The sequence below is a fragment of the Poecilia reticulata genome, chromosome 19 (assembly GCF_904066995.2).
Source record: "Poecilia reticulata chromosome 19, P_reticulata-male-v2, whole genome shotgun sequence".
NCBI lineage: Eukaryota > Metazoa > Chordata > Actinopteri > Cyprinodontiformes > Poeciliidae > Poecilia > Poecilia reticulata.
This window is the reverse complement of record NC_088848.1, coordinates 24,329,678-24,357,641: the sequence shown is the minus strand read 5'-3', so window position 1 is coordinate 24,357,641 and position 27,964 is coordinate 24,329,678. Positions and strand designations below refer to the sequence as shown.

At 42.3% G+C, this 27,964-nt stretch overlaps 2 protein-coding genes and 2 long non-coding RNA genes across 12 annotated transcripts in view; 2 read left to right on the top strand and 2 right to left on the bottom strand.

The window, feature by feature from the left end:
* Positions 1-2,745, bottom strand: part of LOC103460809 (uncharacterized) — a 61,334-nt gene extending 58,589 nt beyond the window's left edge. For all 9 annotated transcript variants that reach the window (XR_014084996.1, XR_014084995.1, XR_014085002.1 and 6 more), the window contains exon 1: positions 2,631-2,745. This is a non-coding gene — a long non-coding RNA (uncharacterized LOC103460809). The remainder of the gene's footprint in view (positions 1-2,630) is intronic.
* Positions 357-3,881, top strand: adoa (2-aminoethanethiol (cysteamine) dioxygenase a). Its single transcript, XM_081600371.1, has 3 exons — positions 357-538; positions 621-961; positions 2,665-3,881. The coding sequence occupies exons 2-3, from the start codon at positions 626-628 to the stop codon at positions 3,103-3,105; spliced, it is 777 nt and encodes a 258-aa protein (XP_081456497.1). The 5' UTR covers positions 357-538; positions 621-625; the 3' UTR covers positions 3,106-3,881.
* Positions 3,882-9,071: 5,190 nt separating this feature from the next.
* egr2b (early growth response 2b) lies at positions 9,072-11,308 on the bottom strand. Its single transcript, XM_008438220.3, has 2 exons — positions 11,143-11,308; positions 9,072-10,952 (listed from the first exon to the last, which is right to left on the bottom strand). The coding sequence occupies exons 1-2, from the start codon at positions 11,306-11,308 to the stop codon at positions 9,784-9,786; spliced, it is 1,335 nt and encodes a 444-aa protein (XP_008436442.1). The 3' UTR covers positions 9,072-9,783.
* Positions 11,309-11,443: 135 nt separating this feature from the next.
* On the top strand, positions 11,444-14,033 carry LOC145549139 (uncharacterized). Its single transcript, XR_014085108.1, has 2 exons — positions 11,444-11,532; positions 13,511-14,033. It is a non-coding gene; the product is annotated as an uncharacterized LOC145549139 (long non-coding RNA).
* Positions 14,034-27,964: the final 13,931 nt, after the last annotated feature.

The window sequence follows — 27,964 nt, the reverse complement described above, 5'->3', positions numbered from 1 at the left end:
TGGTGGGGGCGGTGAGGGACCTGGATAAAGGCTAGGGGGGCGCTGGCCCAAAAAAGGTTGAGAAACACTGGTCTATTAGGAGGGTGGCGGAGAGTTCAATGGCCTGTCTGGCCTTCCCCTCTCTAACTGTTGCCTCCTCAGGACTACTGGGAAATGTAGTGTTATTAGCAGAAATGCAAATTTTTTTCCCCGTTTGGCATAAATTAGAATGGTAGCCTATTAAAAAGAAGAATCAAATCAATTTATTCAGAATTTAACAATAAGCTATACTGATTCAGTGTTAAATTCTGACACGATCTAGGCCTGTTATTTTCTAATGGAACTTCATATCCCAGGTTGCTTTTCGTGTTATGCGCATGCCCCGTGAGGTTGGACGTATAGGGGGCGAGACGAAGAAAAATGTGATGTGGGAAGCTAGTATGTGGCGGTGAAATTTGACATTATCACCATGAATTATTTTCTGTTATTGTAAACTCGTCAATCTAGTCTTTTCTGAAGTCAGACCGAGCAGTGCTGTGAGACACACGGAGACAACAGGGTGTGTGAGAGGCTTTTTCAGCTGTTTTTACAGCGGAGCAGGGACTCCCTAGTAACCGTTAGTTTTTTTTCCCCCACCGCAGCAAGAATGCCGCGAGACAACAAAACTGCCCTGATCCAGAAAATAGCGAAGCAGGCCTTTATCACGTTTAAAGACTGCAGATCTGCGAACAACGGGGACGGAAGCGTCGTTGCGGACAAGGTCAATGAACTCATCTCCTTAGTGACCTCCGTCCGGGCCAAGGACCTGAAAATTATTCCTCTGAAAAACAAACCGAGCTCCGGCGCAGCTGCACCTCAGAGCCCCCCAGTCACCTACATGCATATCTGCGAGACGGAGGTGTTCAGCATGGGGGTGTTCTTGCTAAAGGCTGGGACCTCCATCCCGCTCCATGACCACCCAGGAATGAACGGGATGCTCAAGGTCTCTCACTGCCAGTCTGTCCTGAGCACTTTTTAACATTTAACTCCACCTGAGTTAAATGTATCTTATGCATCTTGTATGTATCTTATGCTGCTTTGAGAACAAAATGACCCTGTTTTGAAAGCCACCACTAAGGTTATATTGTACGTTAATGTGTAAACTTTATCTGTGGAAACGGCAAATCCTCCGGAACTACCTCTAACACCTGTTGTCCTTGACAGTACAAGAGCCACAGAGAATAATTATTTTCATTCAGAAGTACTTAATTAATTTCATTAATTGTTGTAGCTAATTTAGCCAAACTGTTGTGAAAGTCATTAAAATTATGTTTGGGTTGCAGCTGGTGATGACGAACCACATTTTTTGCACCAAATAGAAATTTAATTCGAAAATACTTAATTGTGCTTTTATAAGACTTGTACATCATTTGTTTAATGAGTATTTATTAGTTTTTATTGAAGGATTATAAATCTCCTTTGCATATGTATAGAACCTATGCTTCAATTCTTGCTCTCTGAAAGTGGCTATATCTATATCCTAATTTATTAATATTTTTCTATTTTATGTTATGAATAATTATGGTGATGAATGTTGGAGATTATTTGAGAGTGGCTGACTGAGTATGTCAGGCAGAAAACCCCAACTTAGCTATTTTGTGTCCAATACCAGAACAATCAACAAAGATTCACAGAAGCTTAGCACATTTATAAGGAATTATGTTGTTCCTTTTACTTTAATAGTTTATAGCAATCTTTCTGACATGAGATACATGTGGAGTTTATGTGTTAGGTGATTTTTCAGCACTATTTGTGAAATGTTTACAATTGTATGACATGTTACAAAAGTTTGGAGAGAATTTCTGCTTTTGGATGTCATACATGTTGGACAAAAATGATATAAGAATTATTGTTGATTAAAAAAAAACTCTCACCAGATGGGCTCCTCCTGCTGGTGTCTTTCATTCATTCATGCATTTATAATAACAGATACACCATCTCAGTCTGAAAACCTGTGTTTTTACGGCACAGAATTTGAGTTAAAGTCTTTCTTATCTAATACTTCATCTCAAAAGTGTTTGAAATGATTGTAGGGATGCACCAATATTAAAATTTGGTACAATATTAATATTGCTGTTATGGACGATAACATATATTTCACTTCCCATTTCACACCTTGAAAAAAAACAACAGCGGACTTTATGATCACATGACAAACCTCATTCCCTCCCCCTCCAGAAACAAGCAGCAACAAGATGGAAATAAATATTGGTTGTTAAAATCAGCCTAGTTTTATTTGTTGGATCGATAGTGATGCTTGTGTCAATATCATTATCGTTCATCACTTGTTGACTGACTTGATTTTACTTTATGTTTGAAACATGTTAGCAACACTAGTTTTCAGATTCCATCATAGTTTTCTGGCACCTTACAGATGTTATAATTTCCAGCTTTTATGTTGTTGGACAGGAGGGTCACATGACTGAGTCAGACTCTGATGCAGGTCAGTCAGAATTACTGTGATCTGAACCCCAGGCTGATACTTGGGATCAGGCTGAAACTTCCCTGTTTTTGCATCATATTAATAACTTCAGTCACGGACTCTAAAAGAAATGTTCTTTGCTGCGCTGAAAGGTAGACTCAAAGGAAGAATTGGAAATTGAAGTTTTTACCGTTAATCCTGACAGTTTTCTGTCATCTGCACAGGTCCTGTATGGAAAGGTGAACGTCAGGTGTTTGGACAAGCTGGAGAACAGTCTTCCTGTCCCACCTCGTCTGGAGCCGGCCCTGGCTCCGCTGCAGACGGCGGTGGTGTGGCGCTCCGTGCTCCGCTCCGTGGCTGAATACTCTGAGAACAGCGGGCCATGCCTCCTCACGCCCGTACGGGATAACCTCCACCAGATCGATGCAGTGGACGGACCGGCTGCTTTCCTGGACATCCTGGCTCCTCCCTACAACCCGGACGACGGCCGGGACTGTCACTATTACAGAGTCCTGCGGAGCGAGGCCGAGCCGGTGACGGGTGCAAAGGTCGACCAGGAGCAGCTGGGAGACAAGGAGAATGAAGGATGGCTTTTTGAAATCCCCCAGCCGGAGGACTTCTGGTGTGGGGGGGAACCTTACCCAGGCCCTGTAGTCTCGATCTGAGCCACACCCCTCCTACTGGAACAATACCCAGAGATGCACTCATCCATCTACCAGGAATTCTGACTTTCTGTAGCCATTCCAGAGAATCCACCTATGAAGTGAGAATCAGCTGGAACACTCTGCTCCTGAACTATACAGGAAAAGGTCTGGAAGGTGGCCAGGAAGGGACACTCCTTATCTGATATTATATTTCTTTGAATCATATATTACCTTGTACAAAGATGAATGTCATTTGCCAAACAATGTGTGAATAATGTGTTATGGTTAGAAACGTGGTAGCTTTTCCCATGAAGTCTGCTGCAGAGGACCTCCGCATCGTGACGTCTTTATGCCAAAGCTTGCTCCTGCCTTATTGTGAATATTTGTATACCTAGCAATGATGCTATTTTTATTGAATACTTTTAGTCCTTCTTCCCAAGTGCCCACATTACATTCTATAAAACCTGGTTAAACCTTAAACTTGTTTATATATCAAGGTTTCCAAATAGTTATGGTTTATTTGATAAAACAGAAAGCTGCTGCTTTGTGATGTTTTGATGTATTGTCACTTGACTTATTTTGACTCAATCCAGACGGAGACAGCATGTTAAAAGCCTAATGAAGTGTTAGAAATGACATAAAATGCTACTTTGACTCTCTATCATTCCTATCATGCTACTGTATGCTACCTAACCTTATTGTGTGCCTTCTTCTGAGTCTACACAGTTCTGTATATCTGCCATAATTATTGTTTTCCTGTTGAGTGTAAATGGAGTAATAAATATGCAGCAACTTTATTGGCCATCAGCTTTTATGATTGACCGTTCCACTTCTTAACTTTTGTCTTATTTCAAATGAATGCCTCCATCATTACCAGTCTGATCCACCCCGGTTCGTATCCGGTAGCATATAGTTCTGTGGTCCCGTCAGCCTTATTGGGATGAAGGAAAGGTTTGCTTCATGCTCAGGTCACACTGTCAGGCCAAATCATTTGAATGAATATAAATAGATTTGTTTCCATGTTCCTGATCACTCACAATAAGTAATTAATTCTGAAGATACATCAGCATTTCTAATGGGACTAAGAAACAAGAGGGTGAACACTGAAACACAATAAGTGGACTTTTTCTGGTAAGCTTAACGTCGAACGGGCACATTACATACTTCACAGGCAAACGTTTGCAGTTGGGTAAAATTTAAAACCTTAACACAGTCTACGCTTCCAGGAAGCAATCTGTTGTCACCAGCCTGAGTCCAGACCCTCTGGACAAAACAAATATTTAGAACCAGGAGCTGGTTTTACCAGGCCAAGAAAGCAGTGATAGTTTGGCACTGATTTATCGGCCAGCTACAGTGGCCGACAGGTGCAAATGCGCAGCAACAAAGAAAATATGCAAACAAAAAGAGACGCAAACAAATGAAATGCAGGAAACAAGAAGAAATGATGCAAACAAAAAGCAAATAAAATGCAGCAAACAAAAGAGACGCAAACAAATGCAGCAAACAAAAAAGAGATGCAAACAAATGCAGCAAACAAAAAAGATGCAAACAAAAAGCAAATGAAATGCAGCAAACAAATAAAGAGACGCAAAGAAAAATGACTACAACCACAAATGAAATGCAGCAAACAAAAGAAAAGATGCAAACAAAAAGTGCTGAAAACGGAAGTGCTCCAGACCAGTAGAGGGAGTCGAACAAAAAACAGCTGTGTCCAAATTTAGGGTCTGCATCATAGACACAGGGGCGGAGCTATAGGGGCGGGCTGGGGGCGCGGCTGCCCCGGGTCTGGAGGTGCCAGGGAGGGAGGAATGGCTTCAAGTCGCTTAAATGCCTGATTATAGACGGAAAAAGTGCGCCCTCACCTGTTGAGAAAGGTGTATTTAATGTTAAATTCAACAGTTTCAGTTTCGGCTAACACGATTACAGTTTAGTAAAAAGCCTTTTCAGGTGAAATAAAATATTTAATGTATGTCAGATATGGTACACATTGCATATTGATCTGTTCAGCTAACGTAAGGCTGTAACATACAGGCTTCAGGATGTAGAAGTTGTATCGGTAAAGCCATTATGCTGTACTTGGCTAAAAGGTTTTCATAATGGATGTGTTTATTGACTTTATTTTTTCATTCACTAAACACAAAGAAAGCAAAGCAATAATACTTACGCCAGCAGACAATCCTTTGTTTTTATTGATCCTATGATGGTTGAGCTGCGGTTGAGCTGCAAATGCGGTCGTGCACAAGCTTTAATCCAAGCAAGACTTTCCGTTTCAGATTTTGTAAATCTGTGAATTTTAGTTCCACAAACACGATCAGGAAACCTGACATCGCCTGTACACATACCCCACTGACGGAGAACAATTTTTTTTCGAGTCCTGACGCAAAAACTTTCTGTCGGTCTGGTAGTCTACAATGTACATTAGCATGAGTTTGTGAGACGGTAAGGCACGTGATAGCTGCGCAGTGACGTCAAATGGGCATTAGCCAATGAAACGCAGACCCTGTGGTAAGGTCTTGCACCTGTTGGCCACCATAGCCATCTGATTCATCTGTGCCGATTTCCTTAATTTTGGGAGATGGGTGATTGGCCAATACTTACATGTGAAACGGATACTATCCACCGATTTTACTTACCTAAACAAAGTTGTAAGAGTCAACATCTGTCCTCTTTCTCTCTGTTGAGAGAGTTTGGACTGACAGATCGGCCCACCAGGTCAGGTCTGCACATTTGTAATTAACAATAGTAACCCCACTGTCACCAACTCAGCAACTTTCTTGTTATATTTAGCGACGTTTCAGACAAAAAATAGTAGCAGTTAAAATCTGAATTGGCTGGTCAGGTCTTTTTAAAGATTGGTCATCAAAGATCGGTCAAAAAACTGCAATCACTGCACTCCTAATCTGTTCACTTTTACTCAGCAAAACAATCAAATGCAAGGCTGCAGCCTCAGGCAGAGCAGGATGGTCAGGAAAATGAACATAAAACTCACTCATGGTGCAGTTTCATATGTGGAAATGTAAATGCCAAAAACTAGCTAACAGGAGCTCGACTGCTCTGAAAGTATAGGCTCATTGTTGATGAACTGACTGATTAGATGAAGCTTTAGGTTCAACCTTTTCACCTAAAACATCTTAATGCATTGATGGAGATCTTGTTGGCCATTCCTACTGTCACATATTAACTAACTGTCTCAAAAGAATCACTTGCAACTAAGCCTGTCACGATAACAAATTTTGCTGGATGATTAATTGTCTAAATAAATTATTGCAATAAACGATAATATTGTTTCAAGACCTTTTGACACTGATTTAATGGAAATGACTAATAATACATGTGATTTCCTGATATTTATTTTCAAAATAACACGTAACACTGGAACTGATAAACTAAATAAACAAAACAACCAAAAACAAAAATAAAATGGATTCTCAGTCTCCATTAACAAAAAACGTACTTGAATAAAAACTAAACAACATAAAGCCAAAGTGGAGATAAATACTGCATTCAACCAAAAGAGTGCAGATATGAACTCTGTATACTATATTGCCCTTCAGTAATCACTAGATTTAAATAGAGAAAACGGGCACATCCGACTACCTAATGCAATAGTTCACACTACACAATTTTTTTGCCCCTATTTTCCCCTTATGACAATCTTAGATCGTTGGCCGATCTAACCGATCATGCTGCGGTGTATGGTGGGTTACGGTAGATTGTCGTGGCCGCTCCGATCTAAATCGGGGGTTTTCCCGACTGGGAGCTTAACGCTGAATGTGACAGGTAGCCAATCCGAAAGCGCGGATTCTCCTCTTGCTTTCTGAGGGGAAATCACGGAGGGAAATCCCAAACAGCTGACACGGCGCAACCCGAAGTCCAGCAGACATCGGAGATGATATGTGGAAACAACATTAATATTTATTTAACGTTTCGTGCAAATAATGTAGAAATGACAAGGGGAGGAGTTGGAGCCAAATTGCTACCGCAGTTGATGAACCCGGTAGATTTTCAGCTGTTCTTCGTTAACGTAACATAAATAGGTTATAATTATTTTCATTCAGCTAGGACTTTACACTGACTCTATAGCCACATGCATCACAGGTAGATTCTAGTAAAGCATTGATTAATGCCTGATTTTAAAATTAGTTAACTGGACTTGCAGCCGTTATTTTGTGCCCATGTGCTGGACACCACACGGCATGACGAACCCGATGAACCGTTATATATGGGATTTCTGTCGGCTAAGGTGTCTCTCAGGGTTTGAAAATGGGCTGACAACTCGTGTAATGTGCGCTGGACATTAGACTAAGGAAATGAGGAAGGGGGGGTCAGTGGAGAGCACCGGAGCTGAGCCTTTTTCATTCAGCGTCATCAACAGAAAGAAAAAAAGGCAGGAAGAGACGATAAAGACGATAATTAAAATGATCTCGATAGGTTTTTTTTTATCGTCCGATTAATTGATTTATCGTTTATTGCGACAGGCCTACTTGCAACAGATAAAAACAGATGAATTTACTTTGTAATTAAAGTATTGCAAACCTAAAAAATTTCATAAAATTTGTTTAGTTTTGCATAAAGTAAATAGGAAGAACATCTTTACATTATACGTTATATGCGAATAAGCTGTTGGATCAAGACCTTTTCATGGCCAACAGTATTCTTAAACTGATCTGAAAGTTTTATAAGCAAAATAATTTTTTTCTGCCTATTCAACAGGATTATATTTGTCAACCTACAATAAAGGAACATGGCGTCATCATATTTTATTTTATTTTATTCTCGCAGAAATCAGTTGTACAAATGTTCAAACCTTCCTCTTGGGTTTGCAGGTTTGCTTGAGCAGAAATGGAGTCGTCAGAAATGTCCTGACGTGTTAACCCTGTACAGTCACCACTTTCAAGTGCTTAACTGTTTTGTGTGAACTCAACTTCAATAGATTAAGTTATCAAGCATTTCTGATGATGGGCTCTGCTTCTCCGCTGCTGTGCAGCAGAGCAGCGTGTACAGCAGTCAGTCAGTGAGAATCTGGTGAGCAGCTGGTATGGCAGACCTGTCTCTCAAATAGAGTTTTATCATATTTAATCAGCATGTGTAAGTGTATGTGTAGGTGTGCATTTGCAAACAAAATGCTGTTAAACTGATGAGTGCTAAAGCAGTTCAATAGAGGCAGCAAGAAATTATTCGGTTTGTAAATGCAACACTCATAATTTGTTTAATACAAGCTTTTATCATTTTATGGCTAAAACGCTCATATTGTTCAAATTCACCTTGTGAGTTCAGAGGTCTTTCTACTAAAAAAAAGCAGAAAAAGACGCGCAGGCTGTCTTTATTTTCAGCCTCTGAATAAACGATTTGACTTTTTATGTTTGCAAATTCTCAGCTTTTAGTGTTTTTATTTTTATTTTAAGAAGTCATTTCAAGTGTGATATTTCATTGGTTACACATATCCAGTTGAATCCACAAATAACTGAATGAAGTTTGGTTGTGCAGAACTAAGTCTGCGGTTCCTCTTGGTAAAATCATATCGTGGACCGACCATGTTTGTCTCTCGCAACAGATATTATTCTTGGCGATAACAACTGTGGAACATGTAGACAAATAGAAGAGAAAATTGATAAATACAGAACTGAAGTTTGGAGAAAATTGCACTTATGGAAAACAAATATGTTCTCATTTTTCTGTAATCACCAATTTTTTGAATACTTAAAATAATCGGGTGTCTATATTTGGAATTTTGGAAATATCTGTCCCTCCCCCCGTCCCAGAGTCTTTGTTCCTGCTTCTCTGTGCCAAAGCGAGGATTCGTTCAGTTTTTTTTTTTTTTTTTTTTTTGCTTTCTAGCTTCAACATGTTTGCCTACTAGATTAGTGTCTGATAATAACCTGAGGTGACACTAAAATAAAAAGTGAGTGGGTCTAAACTCTGAGTCAGATATGCCAAACATGACGCAATGAGGGATTTGCCCAATAAAACTTTCCAACATCAAAAAGTGTGTATAAATTCAGATGAGACGTTGTTATTCTGCATGCCTGCGCGGTGCGTCGCGCTCCAGTCATGAGGAATAAAAGCAGCTTTTGTTTCTCATCCTCGTACATTTAATAAGTCTTAAAACACACATCACAACAAACGACTCTATTATCTTTCAATATATTTACATCTCAGACTTTTTACACACGAGCAACAATTAATGGAAACTCGGAGCGACACCAAAACCGAATACAAAAATAGAATGTTTTCCAACTTTACATATTATCGGGCAGATTTACATTGCATTAGAAGCGTCCTTGAATCAGTCAGTGTACAAAAGACACAGCAAGGCACTGGAGAAACACACTCATCAACAGACATATTAAATGAAATAACTTAAACGTGTCTTCCGTCCTTTGAAACATTATTGCCGTTATTTTACATGTACAAGCGCAGGCCGTGTCACAGTTCAAAGAGTTGGGAATATCTGACTCCCCTTTTAATGGAAATATTTATACTTATTCATATTTCAGTAGGCTGTGCAGGCAAAGTGCATTCGTATAAACATCTGTGTGAGTTCAGTAGCATGGCTGTGCATCTTAGTGCACCACTGTGCACAAGTTCTTCATTCGGTGTTCGGTTCCCCGTTCCCAGAACGTTCACACTGATACTCAGAGTTCTTTAAGCAGTTCGTGTGAGTCAGGCAGCCAAGGGAAACAAGTTTTCAAAGCAGACTTAGGAACAAATCCCACTGGCTGCACTGATGCCGCCTGACGGACGCTCCAACGCGGAGCTTCCAGAGGAGGCAGTCGAGGACACCGTGGTCGCTTTCCTCTCCTTCTGCCGCAGGTGGATCTTAGTGTGTCTCTTTCTCTCGTCGCTCCGAGCAAACTTGCGGCCGCAGTAGTCGCAGGCGAACGGCTTCTCTCCCGTGTGCGTGCGGATATGCGTTGTGAGGTGGTCGCTGCGGCTGAAGTTCCGCATGCAGATCCGACACTGGAAGGGTTTGTGGCCAGTGTGAATGCGGATGTGCCTGGTTAGTTCGTCGGAGCGGGAGAAGCGCCGGTCACAGCCCTCCGCCGGACACGGGTACGGCCGCTCGTGGACTGGCGTTTTGCTGGGTCTGTTCGGGTATTTTCTTGGCCGCAGGATCGGCCTGAGGGGCAGGTTCTGGGGGCTGTAGGCAGAGGAGAGCCGGGGCTGCCCTGTTTCTGAGCCGCCGCCACCCGGAGCTCCCAAAGTAAAGTTTCTGATAGTGTTCAGCGGTGTCAGGGGAGGGGGGACTCGGAATGTATCAAGAGGACACGGGACGAACGGCTTCCGATCTGGGATAGTTGCAGGGTGCATGTCCCGCTGACAGGCCGGCTGGAAGAAGCTGGAGTAGTCAGGGATGATGGGTAAGAGGCCCGGTACGTCTGAACTGCTGGGCTGCTTAGGTGATGAGTACGAGGGCGGAGGGTACGAGGCTATCGGACAGGAAGAGGTGGACAAAAAAGCCGAGGGGTCCTGGTACACCTCCCCGCAGCCAGAGGAGGAGTAAGGGGGAGGGGGTGAGTACAGGTGATGGTGGTGATCCAGGTCGGCCTGGCTCTGAGCCGCCATGGTGCAACTTAAAGCTCCACTGGAGAAGTGATGAGGAGATCCAGAGGAAGCCGGGGAGGAAGAGGCTGAAGAGGAAGGAGGAGGTGGAGGGGGAGGCGGCTGGGCCACGTTGAATATACCCGAAACGATGTTAATGACTCCCTCTGGGTTCCAGTTTCCTGGGTACTGGGAGTCGATGGAGAACTTCCCCATGTAGGTGAAGGTCTGGTTGCGATGGGAGGCGGGCTGGGAGAAGCCGCTGGAGAAGGAGGAGAGCTCCACCGAGCGCTTCTCTGCGTTCATGTCAGCGCCCATCAGGCTGTCTGCGGACAACAACAAACCATGATTCACCCACCTGCTCACGCGCACAACACATTTTGCTACAACCTACAACTGACTGAGCACACTTGAATTTCATCTTTTTCTGTCGAGAAACACTTTGGAAGAAGTCTGTAACAGTTTACTAAACATATCCAGCTAATAAGAGAGATCTGTCTGACATGTCTGTCGTACCTGCTGCCACATTCATCTGGTCGTAATGTGCTCCTAGGTCGGGAAAGATGGCCACAGAGGTCGGCAGACTGGCGGCGATGTCATCCACAGAGTACACGCCGTCTGCCACAGGATGCACGAACCCTCCTAGATTCACCGGCACTTTCTCCAGAGTTTTAGCTGTCATCGTGCGCTCACCTCTCTCTCTCTCTCTGACTCTTTTTCTTCTTTGTTGTTTGTCTTGGAGCCTATTAAGAGCGTGGACCCGGCCGCGCAGGGGTCACCACTGCATGTCTCTGTCGGTCACCGCGGTTATGTGAGGATGAGCTCCGTTTTACTGCTGCGCTTCATGTGACAAAGTTTAGGACTGGCTGACTGGCTTTGGCGACGGAAGCGGGCTCCCTGACACGAGTATGTATATATGGGGAACCTTTTGAATGTGACTGTTACGTCATTACCCAAATATGGACAGGGAGGGCTAGAGACTTCACGCGCAGCTAATTCTGATTGGTTGGGCGGCTCCGTGACGATTTCAAAGGGAATTACTTCTCAGTGGAGAGCCCGCTGCTGCAGGAGAGATAAAGTTGTTTTTTTTTCCACTTGCTGTGGATGTCGATACCGATGCTCCTAAAAACTCTAACAGCAGAGCGAGAACTCTGCTAACACCTGTTCTCCGTTCCCATCTGCTGTTTTTCAGTATGACTCTGATTTAGTTGCACAAAATATCAAAATAAGAGATTTGAGGTTTGGCTTTTGAACCCATAAAAGGTCGAATCCGGTTGATAGGGACACACCCCGTATTCCATATTTGGTTTTCTGTTCCGGAATTTGATAATCGGAAAGTGACGAGTTTTACCGAGCTGAGAGAGAAAGAAATGTTGAGAGAGAGAAAGGCATAACCACAGTCAAATGAGACGGACAGAGAAGTGGAATTTCTTCCTCTGGGTGACTAGCTCAAAGGTTCGGAAACTTCTGACAGTCTGATTTGACTATGCTCTAGGAAAGATGAGATTTAGTTCACTGCGAAGTTATCGATAGTCTTTTTATAGAGCGCAGGAAAAAGGAAACCAATATTTATAGAGGCATGTTAAATATACAATAAATATACTAGTCCAGTTTTTTAGACTGGACTAAAAAATAAACCCTGAAAACCCATCAGTTGCTATGTGAACTTCAAGTCACAGATGGTATAAAGACATTGTTTTACATGCAAATGTGCTATTGATTCTTTAGTAAATGTAACGATTCTTTAGTAAATGTAACCTTAAGGAATTTATTGTAGTTTTGAAAAACGGATGCCCCCCTGTGGTGTCCTTAGGAAGAGTTCATGTCTCACACCCTCTCTCTGTTCCATACACACAGATGCCGATGCTCTGCTCTACTTGACTGTGAAAAGTCCCTCTGTGGGTGGAGAAAAAAGACAGAGAACACTGGGCACCTGGGGCGGAATCTATTTTCCGTTTTGTCTGCGTTTATATTTGTGTGTTGCACAGCCACATCACACAATCAACCACAATCTTGTTATGATCTAACTCAAACCTTTCGGAAGGCTTTGGGTGACCTCAAGATACCTGATAAGTGAAAAGTCAAATGTTCACCAATCGTAACGTAGAAACCTGGAATCACTCTGAGTAAACTCAGCAGAATATCTCTTTATATGGCTGCAGAAGATGCCTGGGAAGGGACACTTTAAAAGTTCATTAATTTACAAGAGTATGGACTTCTGACTTTACCAACAACGTCAGCTACCAGAGTGGATTTGATGAATATTCAGGTCTTGCATCTTTCCCAATGAGTTGATGTCTTTAGCTACTTCAAAAACATAGAGCCCTACCAAGTTTCTTTTGTCTATGTTCTAGTACAAAAAATCTCAGTATACCAGAAATAAAACACACATTATTACTTGCAAGATATATGACCTTATTTTAAGTACATAATTCTTGAATATTATGTACTTAAAATAACTTAAAATACTGATAAAATATATTTGTGGCAAAGGCATGTTTTTTCACAAGACATTTTCACATGTACGTTTCAGTAAATCTAACCCCAAGTGCACTGAGATATTTGCTCTACAAACTAGACAAACATGTTTGGTAAGATTTTATATTTTTGCAGTGTAGGTAAAACAAACTTTTGACTACTAGTCCCCAAATGGACATTGTGTACATCCTTCTGACATAAATGGGATGTCATTGTATATCTAAAACAACCACTGGGGATTAATAAAGTTAAACATAAAAACTTTCACTTTCTATGGTGTTCTGTAAGTGTTGCTTTTAAGGGCTAGGTGTATTTGGTCTTATTTTAGGGCCTATTGGGTTTTCATTATGTTGTCTAGGTAAATATCATCACTTACTCGTATTTTTGTTTTATTTTTGTTTTTCAGGTTTGCGTCATAAAGCTTCTTGATGCGTTTCTGAGCCATGAATAAGACTCTCTATGATGTTCACCCAGGACGGAGAAGAACTCACATCAACTTCACTCCATCGACCCCTTGAGACTTTCCTGTTGTTAAATGTGTCAAAAACTGTTACATGTGTTAAAAACACATATTTCCCTTGGATCCAAGCACCTGCACCTTGCTGGCCAGTACAGTGACCATCAGTCCACAGTCAGCTGGATCATCATAACATTGACTAACTTTTTATTTACAATTAAGATCTGAAAACCGGAGGACCAGATACGCAAAAATCTACCTGCAGACTTTAAGCAGCTACCCTAACACTGCAGTGATCCTGGACTGGGCTGAGCTGCTCTTCCTCTCTCCTCCAGAGTGACGAGTTTTCATCACCAGTAAAGACAAACAAGTTTGACCTCCGAGTAACTGCTGGGAAGTGTATTATATATATTCATTGTTCATTTTGTTATACTGTTTGGACTTACAATAAAATGTAAACCTTTTTCCCTTATCTCAGTTGTAACATTATGTGAAGTATTTGCATGTAATTCAGCCTTCATGTGAGATATTAAAATGAAACACTTTCAAGTAATACCAGCAAAGAAATCTGAATATTAGGTAATATGCAGTTAGTAAAATAATTCAGTATTATACTGAATAAGGCTGGATGATATGACTGAACAGTTTTTTCATAACAGATTTAATTTTAGTCACCCTCAATATATTTTCTAAAACAAAATACTTTTACAAAGTGGCTTTATTTCTATCATTCCTCTTGTGAGTTGTATAATGGAGTGTTATGGCCAGGTCACAAGTACTTTTTAATTATGAGAATGCAGTCATATTAGAATCATAAGATGCTATTTTACCAGAAGAACATCGTAAAATATGGGAAGTCATTTTATCGAGAAGTTTTAGCTCCCTCTGACGAAACCAGCTCAGTCCAGGTGGTTCTGATACATTGGTTAAGAGGATCAGTTGGCCACCAGGAAAGCGTTGATGTCAAAATAACAAACAGTTACTGATGTAGGAGTATTTTCCATGCTGAAGAAAAGCTAAGTTTATGATAGCAGAGGGAAAATGTTGCATTGTTAGCCGCTTTAGCTCAGCCGATATCTCTGTCCACGAAGCCACCAAAGCCAAACAGAACTCCAGTCCAGCTCCACCTGCAGTGAGAATGAAAAAGGGAGAAATAACTGAACGTTAACAGGGAATAAAGCAAATTTGATAATTCGCTTTTAATGTGTTCCAGATGCAAAAAAAAAGCTCTGATATAAACTTATTACTTCTGCCAGAATGTTAGTGGTAATTTTTGTATTTTTATTACAATGTATCATTACATTGTCTGCTTATAATGTATCATTACATAAGCATGCATAAAACTAATGCATGCTTATGCGTTGATAATAAATAAACTGACTTGGAGAAATACACACACACGCAGAGAGAGAGAGAGGATTACACAAGAGTTTTTAATACATATTTCCTCCAGATACATTTGGTATTTTCCATGCTTAATGCCACTCGACAGAGTTGCGCTGGTTAACGAACATAAAGACAGGCGAATATTATACAAGCCTAGTTTATGCACTTTATCTAGTGCATAAACTAGATAACCCTGGGGTTCGATGAGTCGGTCTCAGGGGTTCAACGGAGCCTCTGCCGCGGAGGTAAAGACACACTTGTGTAAAGTTGTGATGACGCGCTCCGCTTTGCCATCACTTGCTGCAGAGGATCACGTTACATTGCTTAGCCATTCAGAGCTGCGGAGGAGCCCTGATTGAAGGAGTTCCACTCTCAGCATGGATTTGAACTTGTGTCTTTAATGGACCTTACCACAGGGTCTGCGTTTCATTGGCTAATGCCCATTTTAAGTCACAGCGCAGCTATCACGTGCCTTACCGTCTCACAAACTCATGCTAATGTACATTGTGGACTACCAGACCGACAGAAAGTTTTTGAGTCAGGACTCAAAAAAATGGAAACGGAAAGCCTTGCTTGGATTAAAGCTTGTGCACGACCGCATTTGCAGCTCAACCGCAGCACAACCGTCATAGGATCAATAAGAACAAAGTGTCTGCTGGCGTAAGTATTATTACTTTGCTTTCTTTGAATGAAAAAAATAGAGTCAATAATAAACACATCCATTATGAAAACCTTTTAGCCAAGTACAGCATAATGGCAGTACCGATACAACTTCTACATCCTGAAGCCTGTCTATTACAGCTTTACGTTAGCTGAACAGATCAATATGCAATGTGTACCGTATCTGACATACATTACAGATTTTATTTCACCTGAAAAGGCTTTTTACTAAACTGTAATCGTGTTAGCCACGCTAGCTTTTACTAAACTGTAATCGTGTTAGTCACGCTAGCACAGAGTACTGTGTATAAGTTCTAGGCACATTCGAAACCTCAAAACCATGAATGTCCGACTTACCCAGCCTTGCAAGAACAATAGGCATCAGTGATCTTGTCCACGGTTATATTTATGCTGAGGGTGTGAGAATCTGCTGTTTTTCTCATTGACTGGTAGCATTTAGCTACGATGCGCACAATGTTGGAGGCATCGCGTGGCTAAAACACCTTGATGTTGTCCAAAAAAAAGATGACATGAACTTGTTGGTTCCCTTGTCCATTGTCGTGGCCGGAACGTTAAGACTCTCGCCCGGAACGTTAGCTGGAGATAGGCACCAGCACCTCCCCCGACCCAACTAAGGGACAAGGGTGTAAAGAAAATGGATGGATGGATGAATGAATATATTTGGCAATCAAAGAAATTACTAAAGACAGAGTTTCTAACTTTTGATGTGATTATTTAATTGTTTTGGGGGCATTTCTGAATAAAGAGCGTAATGTTTTATTTGATAGAAATGATTCTGATATTTTTTATATTGAAATTGATGGAAAGACACACTTTTACAGGGTTTTATTAAAGAATATATTTACATAATTCCATAATTTAATGTACATTTAACATTTCAAGACAAGATACAAATAATTTTCCTGTATTTATTTTTTGTACGTTATTGAGAAATGATTTTTGATTTATAAATCAGTCATTGTCAAACATTAAACTACATATTTTTCTTACCTTTTTCCAGAGAAAAAATATTTATTACAGTATGTCAAGTCTGCTATTGACAGCAAAGAGTGAAAATAATTCTAACAGAGTAAATTATTTTTTATTTCATTACATAAGCTACATTAATACACTAATACTTCAGATTGAGATATTTAAAAATACACAAAAAGTGAAAGAATAAAATATTTATTCATTATACTGGGAACACTGGCCACAGGCAGGGCTTCAGTCTGCTGGTCACACTAGGAGAACTCCAATGACTTCTGAGACGTCCTGGTTCACAGGCTAAAGCCAAGTATAAAAGATAAATTATCCAAAAGTGTAATGGAAAATACATACGATATATGTTTCGTATATGTTTCTTTCATATTCAGAAAAAGACATTTTCAGCATGTTGGGCTCTGACTCGTAGCATCTTTATAGCTAAATACCAACATGGTGAAGCTGAGCTAGGAAACAGACTGAAGAACAGCAGCTCCAGCTCTGATCCTGACTGATCTTTCCTCTGGGTTTTTAATGAACAATCAGCGGTTATTTTGGGCCAATTTAGCTACATAGGAAATATTTTCCAGTTGTTGAGAAGTGAATTCCTGGCTGTAAAGTCAAGTAATTCTGATCTTTCATCCTTATCTGGTGAAGGTAATCCTAATGAATCAAGTTTGTTTCGTAAAACGGTTGAAACAAGTCCACACAGAACGTAAGGAGCTCCGATTGCCCTGCTGCTACATAGAAGATGGCGGACGCTTTTACGTACGACTCTGCGCTCCATGAGGGGTCTACGTATTAATGTCTATGGTTTTTACCAAATTCTGTAGCTTTCGGTGTACTTCTAAATCTGCTCCTTAGTTGCATCTTTTCAGTGTTGGTATTGCCTCTACTGCCTCTAGTGGCGTTAGTAACTCAACTAATATAATTATATTACTAAATCAGAATACTGGAAAGTCTTTATTATTTATTATTAGTTTTTCATTCTTTTAAGAATGTAGAGCTGATTAAATGATCTAAACAAGACCAGTTTCTCTCGATAACCAACCTGTTGAAACTGTGGCAAATTTTAAATACCTTGGGTCGTTCCTGGACAATCAATGGAACTTTGCTGGAAACAGACTATATCTTGAGGAATTGTTCTCAGAAACTCTACCTTTTAAGAAGACTTAGTGAGCTTGAGGTGACCCAACTAGATTCTAGTTGGGTTACCTATGTCTTGAATTAGGGGAAAAAAATCATATTTTATTTATCACTACAGAAGGTTTCAGGTGAGTGTGCATATGAAACTGGTGGGTTCGGTAAAAGGTTAAGAACCACTGACCTAGTGCTAACATTATGATATAATATATAATATATAATATGATATATTATATCATATAATATGATATAATATAACATTATTAGCACAATATGCTACCGGGGATCGCGGCAGACAAAATATGTGACTGTCTTCATAAGTTGTGTAAAATTTCTTCTTTGAAACAGGGTGGACACTTTAGTAGCTGCTAAACTGTGTAATTTTGTGAAGATTACTTACCATTCACATTCTGTGTCCTGCAGTGGCGCAAAAAGTGGGTATGCAGGGTATGCAACGCATAGGGGCGCAGCACCAGAGGGGGCGCCAAAACCCCGTCTGGAGGGGGCGGCGCGCCGATGATGTTTTCCCGTACACTAATGCGCGCCTTACGCTCCTTCACCTCGCGCACATAACGAGGTAAATGTAGCGAGTTTTACCCTTCACGTATCGTCGCCTCTCGGGGGGGGGGGGTGCTGAGTGAGCGTCGCTCCTTCACCCTGACGTTCCGTCCCTCGGTCGGGGGGGGGGGGCGCCGATCTATGTTTTTGCATCCACCTGAATAATGTGTGGTTGCGCCACTGGTGTCCTGTCACCGAAGCCCTGCAGTTCGGGACAGAGTTCTGAGATCTCAGGGAGTCGGAGTCATCCACTTTAGTCAGCGCTAACCAATCGGAACATGTCTTACATTGCTCGTCCTTAAGCCCCGCCCAGGATGTTCATGTGAGATTCGCAAGCAAAAAGCGTTGAGTTCAATCAAAAAACGTTGAGTTCAACCGAAAGACAGGAGCTTCAAAGAAAACCTTGAATCTCAACCAAAAACTTTGGCTGTTAACCAAAAAATTCTGATATGCAAAAATAAAAGTTTCAAACAAAAATTAGTGATTTAAAATTAAAAAAAAAAGCTCTTTAAACATTTTTTTGTTTAGTAAAAAAATATTTTTATGATTAAAAAGTTTTAAGATTTTTTTGCTTGAATTTTTTTTTGATTGAATACTACTTTTTGTTTGACATTATATTTTTTTGATTAAATACTACTTTTTTTGTTTGACATGATTTTTTTTGTTTTGATTGAATAATTGTGAAACAAATCTAACTCCATAAATGTAAATTTGTTCTGAGAATTTCTGTTGTTTTAATTTGAATTTAACAACTGTATGAATAAACACTTATTAGTGTCCTGGTGTCTCTTCAGTAGGGTGGAGCAGCATAGGGAGACAAATACTCCAGCGGCTGGTGAAAGCTCCTGGAGAATACCTTGTGAAGTAGTAGAGGTAATGATTTGACGAGTTATATTAAGTTAAATTAATTCTTAGCTTAGCCTCAGACTAGTTTAGTTGTAATGATTTGCATGTATGTAAATATTTTTTTTGTTGCTGTTTATTGTTTTGGTGTTAGGTTTGTGTAAATAACATTTATTTCTTGTTTTTTTTTAATTACCCCTTTTTCTTGGCATCCCTCAATCCAGCTTCTTCGTCTCTTTATGAAATGGTTTTGGTGAAAATGTGACCTGCAGTTTTTTAATAAATTCACCTTAACTTCAGTTTTGTTGTCATGCCTCATTTTAAACCATGAGTCTCTGCCAGTTAAAGTGACAAATGTTATCTTGTTTGAAACTGATCAGAACAGTGATGGTAATCCTCCACCAGCCTAGTCAAATCTGAAAGTGATTCTGAGATGATTAGTAATAATAATGATTGTTTTAAGGGCTCTCTAGTTTCTGGAACATCAGAGCAGAATCTTATCCTTATAGTTGGCACGAAATGGATCTTACTTTCAGTGTTGGCAGGACTCCAACATGGCCACATCCCGTCACTGATCCGGGTTGCAGTGTGCATGGTCGGGACCTCCAGGGTGTAGTTCCAGTGGAGACTTTGAGCCATGACCTTTAGTGTTCTGGAGCTGTTCATAGTTGAGTGTGAAAAAGCAGGATGAGGGTAGCTCCTCTCAGTCTGAGCTCTGGTTCTCAATCAAAGATGAATGGACAGCTCTCTCTGAGACTGAATGAGACTCTAAGTGAAAAAGCTCAAATATGTTTGTCTCATTCTATGAGTGAGAGATGATGGGTAGATTGATCTGGGCTTTTCCTGTAGTAAAAAGGGCATTGTTCCATTCTTTTGTTGTGAAGAAAGAGCTGACCAAAATGGCAAAGCTCCAATTTTACTGGTCCTTCCGGTTGTCCAGCTATGGTTTTCAAATATAGACTGTAGCCATTAGCATGTTGACCTGAAATGAGCTTCCTCATAGCTGGAAAAAACCTCAAAGAAAAGGAGCTACAGTAGAGCCACTGCTGCTCTACATAGAAAGGAGTCAGCAAAAGCAGATCAGGCTACTGATCATACTGTAAAACCTGGCAACTTAGTTGAGCCCAAACGATTTGAGGAAACTGGTTGCTTTTAACAGTTTAAGTTTATTAACCTAAACAATTCAGTTTAAAAAATATTTACTTTGAGTAGTTGTAACTCAACTATTTTCTCTAAGGGTGCGTTCACACTGCAGCCTGAAGTGACTCAATTCCGATTTTTTTGCCGGGCCGTTCACACTGCCAGTAAATGCGACCTGTATGTGTTCTGCAGTGTAAACGGGCAAATGACCTGAAAGTGTCCCGCATGCGCAGTAGAGGGCGCAATAGCGTCAGCTTTCTAAGTGTTCTGCCAACTGCCATAAAAAGAAGTGCTCAGTGTTTGCGGAAGTAAACATGGAGGCTAACGGTGGAGCTTAGCTTACACATTTGAAGTTGTTATCCGGCCGGAGCAGCATATTAACAACTTAATCATTATATAGTCTGTCATGGTTGTTGTTTTTCTTCCCACTTGTGCGTATCAGGACGCAGAATAGTGAGATTTGTTGAGAATCAGTGACATTCAGTTCGGATGAATGCGGCGAGGACGTTAGTTCGCATTTGAATCGGATATGGGTCACATTCAGAAAAAGAATCTGACCTGTGCTGTTGACACTGCCATGAAAAGATCGGATGCAGGTCTATGGAAGTAAATATGTGCCATCAGAATTTGAATAAAAAAATGCATCTGAGACTTGAATGTTGTATATTTGCGCTTACTTTTTCAATTTCAAAATTAATTCAAAATATAATTTTGACCTAAAAAAAAATTCTTTCGTTATTTGTACGTTTGCAATTTTCATTTGTTAAAAAAAATTCACATTCCTATTTCAAAATGATGAAATTTTCAATATATATATATATTTTTCAGTGTTAAAAAATTCAGCATATAAAAAATTTCAACTTTTAAAAATTCAAATGCAATATTTTCAGTGTCCTAAAAATTCAACTTGCTCAAATTCACTGTCTCAAATTCAGCGTCTAAAAATTCACTGTACAAAAATGGCAAGGTTACTTCAGGTCACAGACATTAGCAATCGTTGCCAGATTTCAACACCCAGCCAATCACATGACCTAAGCTCATATTGAAGAAATACCAGCATCACCGAGGCTAGCGACCATGGAGGCGAACGCAAACCCAACGGTGAGTCTATGCCAGGGGTGTCAAACTCCAGTCCTCGAGGGCCGGTGTCCTGCAACTTTTAGATGTGCCTCTGCCGCACCACACCTGAATAGAATAATTAGGTCATTAGCAAGGCTCTGGAGAACTTACCTACACAAGAAGGAGGTAATTAAGCAATTTGATTCAGGTGTTTTGTACCTGTGGCACATCTTAAAACTGCAGGACAGCGGCCCTTCAGGACTGGAGTTTGACACCCCTGGTCTATGCTTTCATATTTCCGTAGTATATTTTGTTTTGCGCATGAACTTTGATACATGATATTAAAGCTTGATTTAAAACACGGGTTTGGGCCGTTGTTAATCCTATGCCATGTAATGCTGGCATATTAGTTCTCGCTACCTGCTAGACCTCCACCCCCTTCTCTTGGCTGTCCCACACCCAATTTTCCCGTGTTTTATTTCAAAAAGGAATATCACTTGCGCCAAGTCTAGAATCTTAAAAAGATAACTGATGGGTAGCGACTTTGCGGGTTGTTTGTATGTCGTCTTAGGTGAGACTGAGACAAGCAGTCTTGGTAAAAGATGTAATTTTCCAGAGATTCTACCGCTAATGTAGCAAGCTAATATGGCTGCCTTGTATGCTTCAAGGAGGGGCTGTGAACTCTTCAGACATTAATTATAACCACAACCCCATTCTGTTCATCTACTGTATTATTCATGTGACTTCATTTTTGAATAAATTAATACATTTATGGTCATTATACCGTCATCCAAACTACTGCTTCTCTGATATATAATATTAATTTACATTCTTTTTACTTTGCGGTACAAAACGTCGTTACCTAGCGACTTTAGAAACAACCTTCTTTGTTTTTTCATTTGATTTTAACTCATTTTGAGGAAAATATATGCTTGCAAGTACAGCTGTTTACTTATTAAAATCCTTTTAATCCCCACTACTTTGTATCTCCAAAATATATATTTGGTTACAAAGAATGTTTGAGCTATGCTAAAATTTGTGATTAATGTTGTAATTATAAGTAAATTCTGATTTAAGTTACACACTATTCAATTGTGTAACTTTTTTCAATTTCCTCTCCTTGGGCTGCCACCTTATCGTGGTGGAGGGGTTTGAGTGTCCCAATGATCCTAGGAGCTATGCTGTCTGGGGCTTTATGCCCCTGGTAGGGTCACCCAAGGCAGACAGGTCCTAGGTGAGGAACCAGATAAAGCGCAGCCCGAAGACCCCTATGATGAATACAAACTTTGGACTTAGTTTTCCCTTGCCCGGACGCGGGTCACCGGGGCCCCACTCTGGAGCCAGGCCTGGAGGTGGGGCACGATGGCGAGCGCCTGGTGGCCGGGCTTTTACCCACGGAGCCCGGCCGGGCTCAGCCCGAAGAGGAGACGTGGGTCCCCCTTCCGATGGGCTCACCACCTGACCGAGGGGCCAAAGGGGTCGGGTGCATTGTGGTATGGGCGGCAGCCAAGGGAGGGGACCCTCCCTTGGCTGCTCCTCGGCTGCAGAAGCTGGCTCTTGGGACGTGGAACATCACCTCTCTGGTGGGGAAGGAGCCGGAGCTAGTGTGCGAGGCTGAGAGGTTCCGGCTAGAAATAGTTGGCCTCTCCTTGACACATGGCTCTGGTTCTGGAACCAGTCTCCTTGAGAGGGGCTGGACGTACTTCCACTCTGGAGTGGACCACGGTGAGAGGCGCCGGGCTGGAGTGGGCATACTTGTTGCCCCCCATTTGGGCGCCTGTACATTGGGGTTCACCCCGGTGAACGAGAGGGTAGCCTCCCTCCGCCTACGGGTGGGGGGACGGGTTCTGACTGTTGTTTGTGCTTACGGGCCAAACAGCAGTTCAGATTACCCACCCTTCTTGGAGTCCTTAGAGGGGGTACTGGAGAGTGCCCCTCCTGGGGACTCCCTTGTTCTACTGGGAGACTTCAACGCTCACGTGGGCAATGACAGTGAGACCTGGAGAGGCTTGGTTGGGAGGAACGGCCCCCCCGATCTGAACCCAAGCGGTGTTCTGTTGTTGGACTTCTGTGCTCGTCAAGGATTGTCCATCACGAACACCATGTTCAGGCATAAGGGCATCCATATGTGCACTTGGCACCAGGACGCCCTAGGCCGCAGTTCGATGATTGACTTTGTCATCGTCTCATCGGATTTGCGGCCGTATGTCTTGGACACTCGGGTGAAGAGAGGTGCGGAGCTGTCCACTGACCACTACCTGGTGACGAGTTGGCTCCGGTGGTGGGGGAGGAAACCGGTCAGACCTGGCAGGCCCAAACGTGTAGTGAGGGTCTGCTGGGAACGTCTGGCGGAGTCCCCTGTGAGACGGAGCTTCAACTCTCATCTCCGGCAGAACTTCGAACACGTTCCGGGGGAGGTGGGGGACATTGAGTCTGAGTGGACTATGTTCCGTACCTCCATTGCCGAGGCGGCCTATCGGAGCTGCGGCCGCAAGGTTGTTGGTGCCTGTCGCGGCGGCAACCCTTGAACCCATTGGTGGACACCTTCGGTGAGGGATGCTGTCAAGCTGAAGAAGTAGTCCTATCGGGCCTTTTTGGCCTGTGGGACTCCAGAAGCAGCTGATGGGTACCGGCGGGCGAAACGACGGCAGGAGGAGTTTGGAGAGGCCATGGAGACAGACTTCCGTACGGCTTCGAGGCGATTCTGGTCCACCATCCGGCGTCTCAGGAGGGGGAAGCAGTGCAGCACCAACACTGTTTATAGTGGGGATGGTGCGCTGCTGACCTCAACTCGGGACGTTGTGGGCCGGTGGGCGGAATACTTCGAAGACCTCCTCAATCCCACCAACATGCCTTCTGTTGAGGAAGCTGAGCATGGGGACTCTGGGTTGGGCTCTCCAATCTCTGGGGACGAGGTCCCCGAGGTGGTCAAAAAGCTCCTCGGTGGCAGGGCCCCGGGGGTGGATGAGATCCGCCCGGAGTTCCTTAAGGCTCTGAATGTTGCGGGGTTGTGTTGGCTAACGCGACTCTGCAATATCGCATGGACATCGGGGGCAGTTCCCATGGACTGGCAGACTGGGGTGGTCGTCCCCCTGTTTAAAAAGGGGGGCCGGAGGGTGTGCTCCAATTACAGGGTGGTCACACTCTTAAGCCTCCCTGGTAAGGTCTATTCAGGGGTCCTGGAGAGGAGGCTCCGTCGGATAGTCGAACCTCGGATTCAGGAAGAGCAGTGTGGTTTTCGTCCTGGTCGTGGAACACTGGACCAGCTCTACACCCTCAGCAGGGTCCTGGAGGGTGCATGGGAGTTCGCCCAACCAGTCTACATGTGTTTTGTGGACTTGGAGAAGGCGTTCGACCGTGTCCCTCGGGGGAACCTGTGGGGGGTACTCCGGGAGTATGGGGTACCGGGCCCTTTGATACGGGCTGTCAGGTCCCTGTATGACCGGTGTCAGAGTCTGGTCCGCATTGCCGGCAGTAAGTCGGGCTCGTTTCCGGTGAGAGTTGGACTCCGCCAAGGCTGCCCTTTGATACCGATTCTGTTCATTACTTTTATGGACAGAATTTCTAGGCGCAGCCGAGGTGTTGAGGGGATCCGTTTTGGTGGCCTTAGGATCGCATCTCTGCTTTTTGCGGATGATGTGGTCCTGTTGGCTTCATCGGAACGGGATCTGCAGCTCTCACTGGAGCGGTTCGCAGCCGAGTGTGAAGCGGCCGGGATGAGGCTCAGTGCCTCCAAATCCGAGGCCATGGTCTTGAGCCGGAAAAGGGTAGAGTGCCTTCTCCGGGTCAGGGGGGTCGTCCTGCCTCAAGTGGAGGAGTTTAAGTATCTGGGGATCTTGTTCACGAATGAGGGAAGAAGGGAGCAGGAGATCGACAGGCGGATTGGGGCAGCGTCTACTGTGAAGCGGGCGCTGTACCGGTCCGTCCTGGTGAAGAGAGAGCTGAGCCAAAAAGCGAAGCTCTCGATTTACCGGTCGATCTACGTTCCCACCCTCATTTATGGTCATGAGCTTTGGGTCATGACCGAAAGAACGAGATCACGGGTACAAGTGGCCGAAATGGGTTTCCTCCGCAGGGTGGCTGGGCTCTCCCTTAGAGATAGGGTGAGAAGCTCGGTCATCCGGGAGGGACTCAGAGTAGAGCCGCTGCTCCTCCACGTCGAGAGGAGCCAGTTGACGTGGCTCGGGCATCTGGTAAGGATGCCTCCTGGACGCCTCCCTGGTGAGGTGTTCCGGGCACGTCCCACCGGGAGGAGGCCTCGGGGAAGACCCAGGACGCGCTGGAGGGATTACGTCTCTCGGCTGGCCTGGGAACGCCTTGGGATTCCCCCGGAGGAGCTGGAAGAAGTGGCTGGGGAGAGGGTAGTCTGGGCCTCCCTTCTGAAGCTGCTGCCCCCGCGACCCGACCCCGAATAAGCGTAAGAAAATGGATGGATGGACTATTCAATTTCTGAACCCCACAGTGCCTTGACAGAGGTACATTTTAAATGGATAATTTAATGTGTAGCATGTATACTATCATTCATTTAATTTGTAACATAGCAATCTGCAATCATCAAGTACATTTTGAGTTCTCTTGATTCCTCCTTTGTGTTTTCCAGGATGTAGATTCCCAAAATTGAATGGGAGGAGAGCAGGCTTCCTCTTCAGGAAGAGTCAAACATCACAGTGCCAAATTCAAATGTGCAACCGACTGACGAACAAATGGCAGCCTTAAGAGACGCAGTAAATCCATGTCTTTTGGTTGTGACATTTATATTGCCGCAGTTCTGTTTTGTGAACAGTTCTTTACTTTGTGAAACTTGTCCAGTTTCAAAATTCAGCATTTATGAAATATAAAGCTAAGTGCTGATCATATTACCACAAAGTTAAGTTTGTCTTATGTCATTTATTTTCTAATACTTCAAGCATAGATGAACATTCAATAAAATATTGCATAAAAGCAGTTTCTGTTTCATATTTCCTGTACAAACAGTGCTGCCTCAAACTCTGAACATAGTTACTCTAACATTTAAGATTTACAGGGATGCTTGACAAACATTTCAGGTACTTAGTCGTCACTTCAAAGAACACAACTTAATGCCAAGACTGCAGTGAATGATGAACAGCATTTGTAAAAAAAAAAAAAGCTAATAATAAAATGACTTTGTATTTTTACTTAATTGCCATATTGAAATGCAATTATTGAACAAATGAAACACCAATGCACTGAGTTCTCAAAGAAGACCAAAGCCAGTCCCAACCAATTTAAGACACACCGTCATGTCAGCATACAGAGTCTGGTAGGTAGAATAATGGCTTAGAAGGCGTAAACGTTCACTGCAGGTGGATGAAGTGGGCATGTGGTTTGGTCCAGTTAACTGCACTACTTCAGGCTTCAGTTCCTGGCATGGAGCCTCCCAGCCAACCCAAAATCTCATGAGCTGGTGCAGATTGTCTGAAGATGCTAGGAAAAGTATACATTTGTTTTTTTTTTTAGATACATGGTGAGTTTCCTGTAGATGGAATCATTCATAAAGCTGACTTTGAGATATGACTTTATGTGAATGTCTTTTCCATCTAAGAAACTAATGAATATGAACGTGATATCCTTCAAAAATCATTTGAATACCTTTTGCCATGTTCACTAATCAACCTGAAAAGCTTTATCAGCTTTATCTGTGCAGTGTTGTAAGACATGATTATAAGAAAATAAATGTACTGTATTATGCTGGTATGTATTGCGCGTCTTATCATTCTCAAAATAACATAAACATTGCCCAAATGTTTAAACAGATATTTTACCTTCTTCGAGAAACTGACTGAAAAACCCTGTCACCTGCGTAGTTTCTGCTTCCAAGACATCATCGCTGTTGTCACCGTCATCACTTTGCTTCTTCACCTGTGGCCAAATGATTGACTGCAGGACCATCTATAATTGTAGAAATAGAAATAGCTCCAAACGATCACAGAGTATCAAAAATATGATCCTTAAAAGTTCCTTGAAAAGAGAAAAAAGAAAAATATGTCAAAAACATTGTCAGTAAAATAAAAAAAGTATTTTGAAATTAGTAGGTCAGTAATGAGAAATCAAATTGAATAATGATATTTAATCTAAAATAAGTTAACAGCTGTACTTGCAAGCATATATTTTCCTCAAAATGAGTTAAAATCAAATGAAAAAACAAAGGCGGTTGTTTCTAATGTTGGTAGGTAACAGAACGACGTTTTGTACCACAAAGTAAAAAGAATGTAAATTAATATTATATGTCGAAGAAGCAGTAGTTTGGATGACGCTATAATGACCATAAATGTATTAATTTATTCATAAATGAAGTCACATGAACAACACAGTAGATGAACAGAATGGGGTTGTGGTTATAATTAATGTCGGAAGAGTTCACAGCCCCTCCTTGAAGCATACAAGGCAGCCATATTAGCTTGCTACATTAGCGGTAGCATCTCCTGGAAAATTACATCTTTTACCAGGACTGCTTGTCTCAGTCTCACCTAAGACAACAAACAAACAACCCGGAAAGTCGCTACCCATCAGTTATCTTTAAAGATTCTAGACTTGGCGCAAGTGGTAATCCTTTTTTAAATAAAACACGGGAAAATTGGGTGTGGGACAGCCAAGAGAAGGGGGTGGAGG

Bases quoted from the DNA above. Each gene is read 5' to 3' on its own strand.
- egr2b (XM_008438220.3), bottom strand. From the start codon at position 11,308: ATGACAGCTAAAACTCTGGAGAAAGTGCCGGTGAATCTAGGAGGGTTC. The intron at 10,953-11,142 runs GTACGACAGACA...TGTTGTCCGCAG, and splicing joins CCAGATGAATGTGGCAGCAG to ACAGCCTGATGGGCGCTGAC.
- adoa (XM_081600371.1), top strand. From the start codon at position 626: ATGCCGCGAGACAACAAAACTGCCCTGATCCAGAAAATAGCGAAGCAG. The intron at 962-2,664 runs GTCTCTCACTGC...TCATCTGCACAG, and splicing joins GAATGAACGGGATGCTCAAG to GTCCTGTATGGAAAGGTGAA.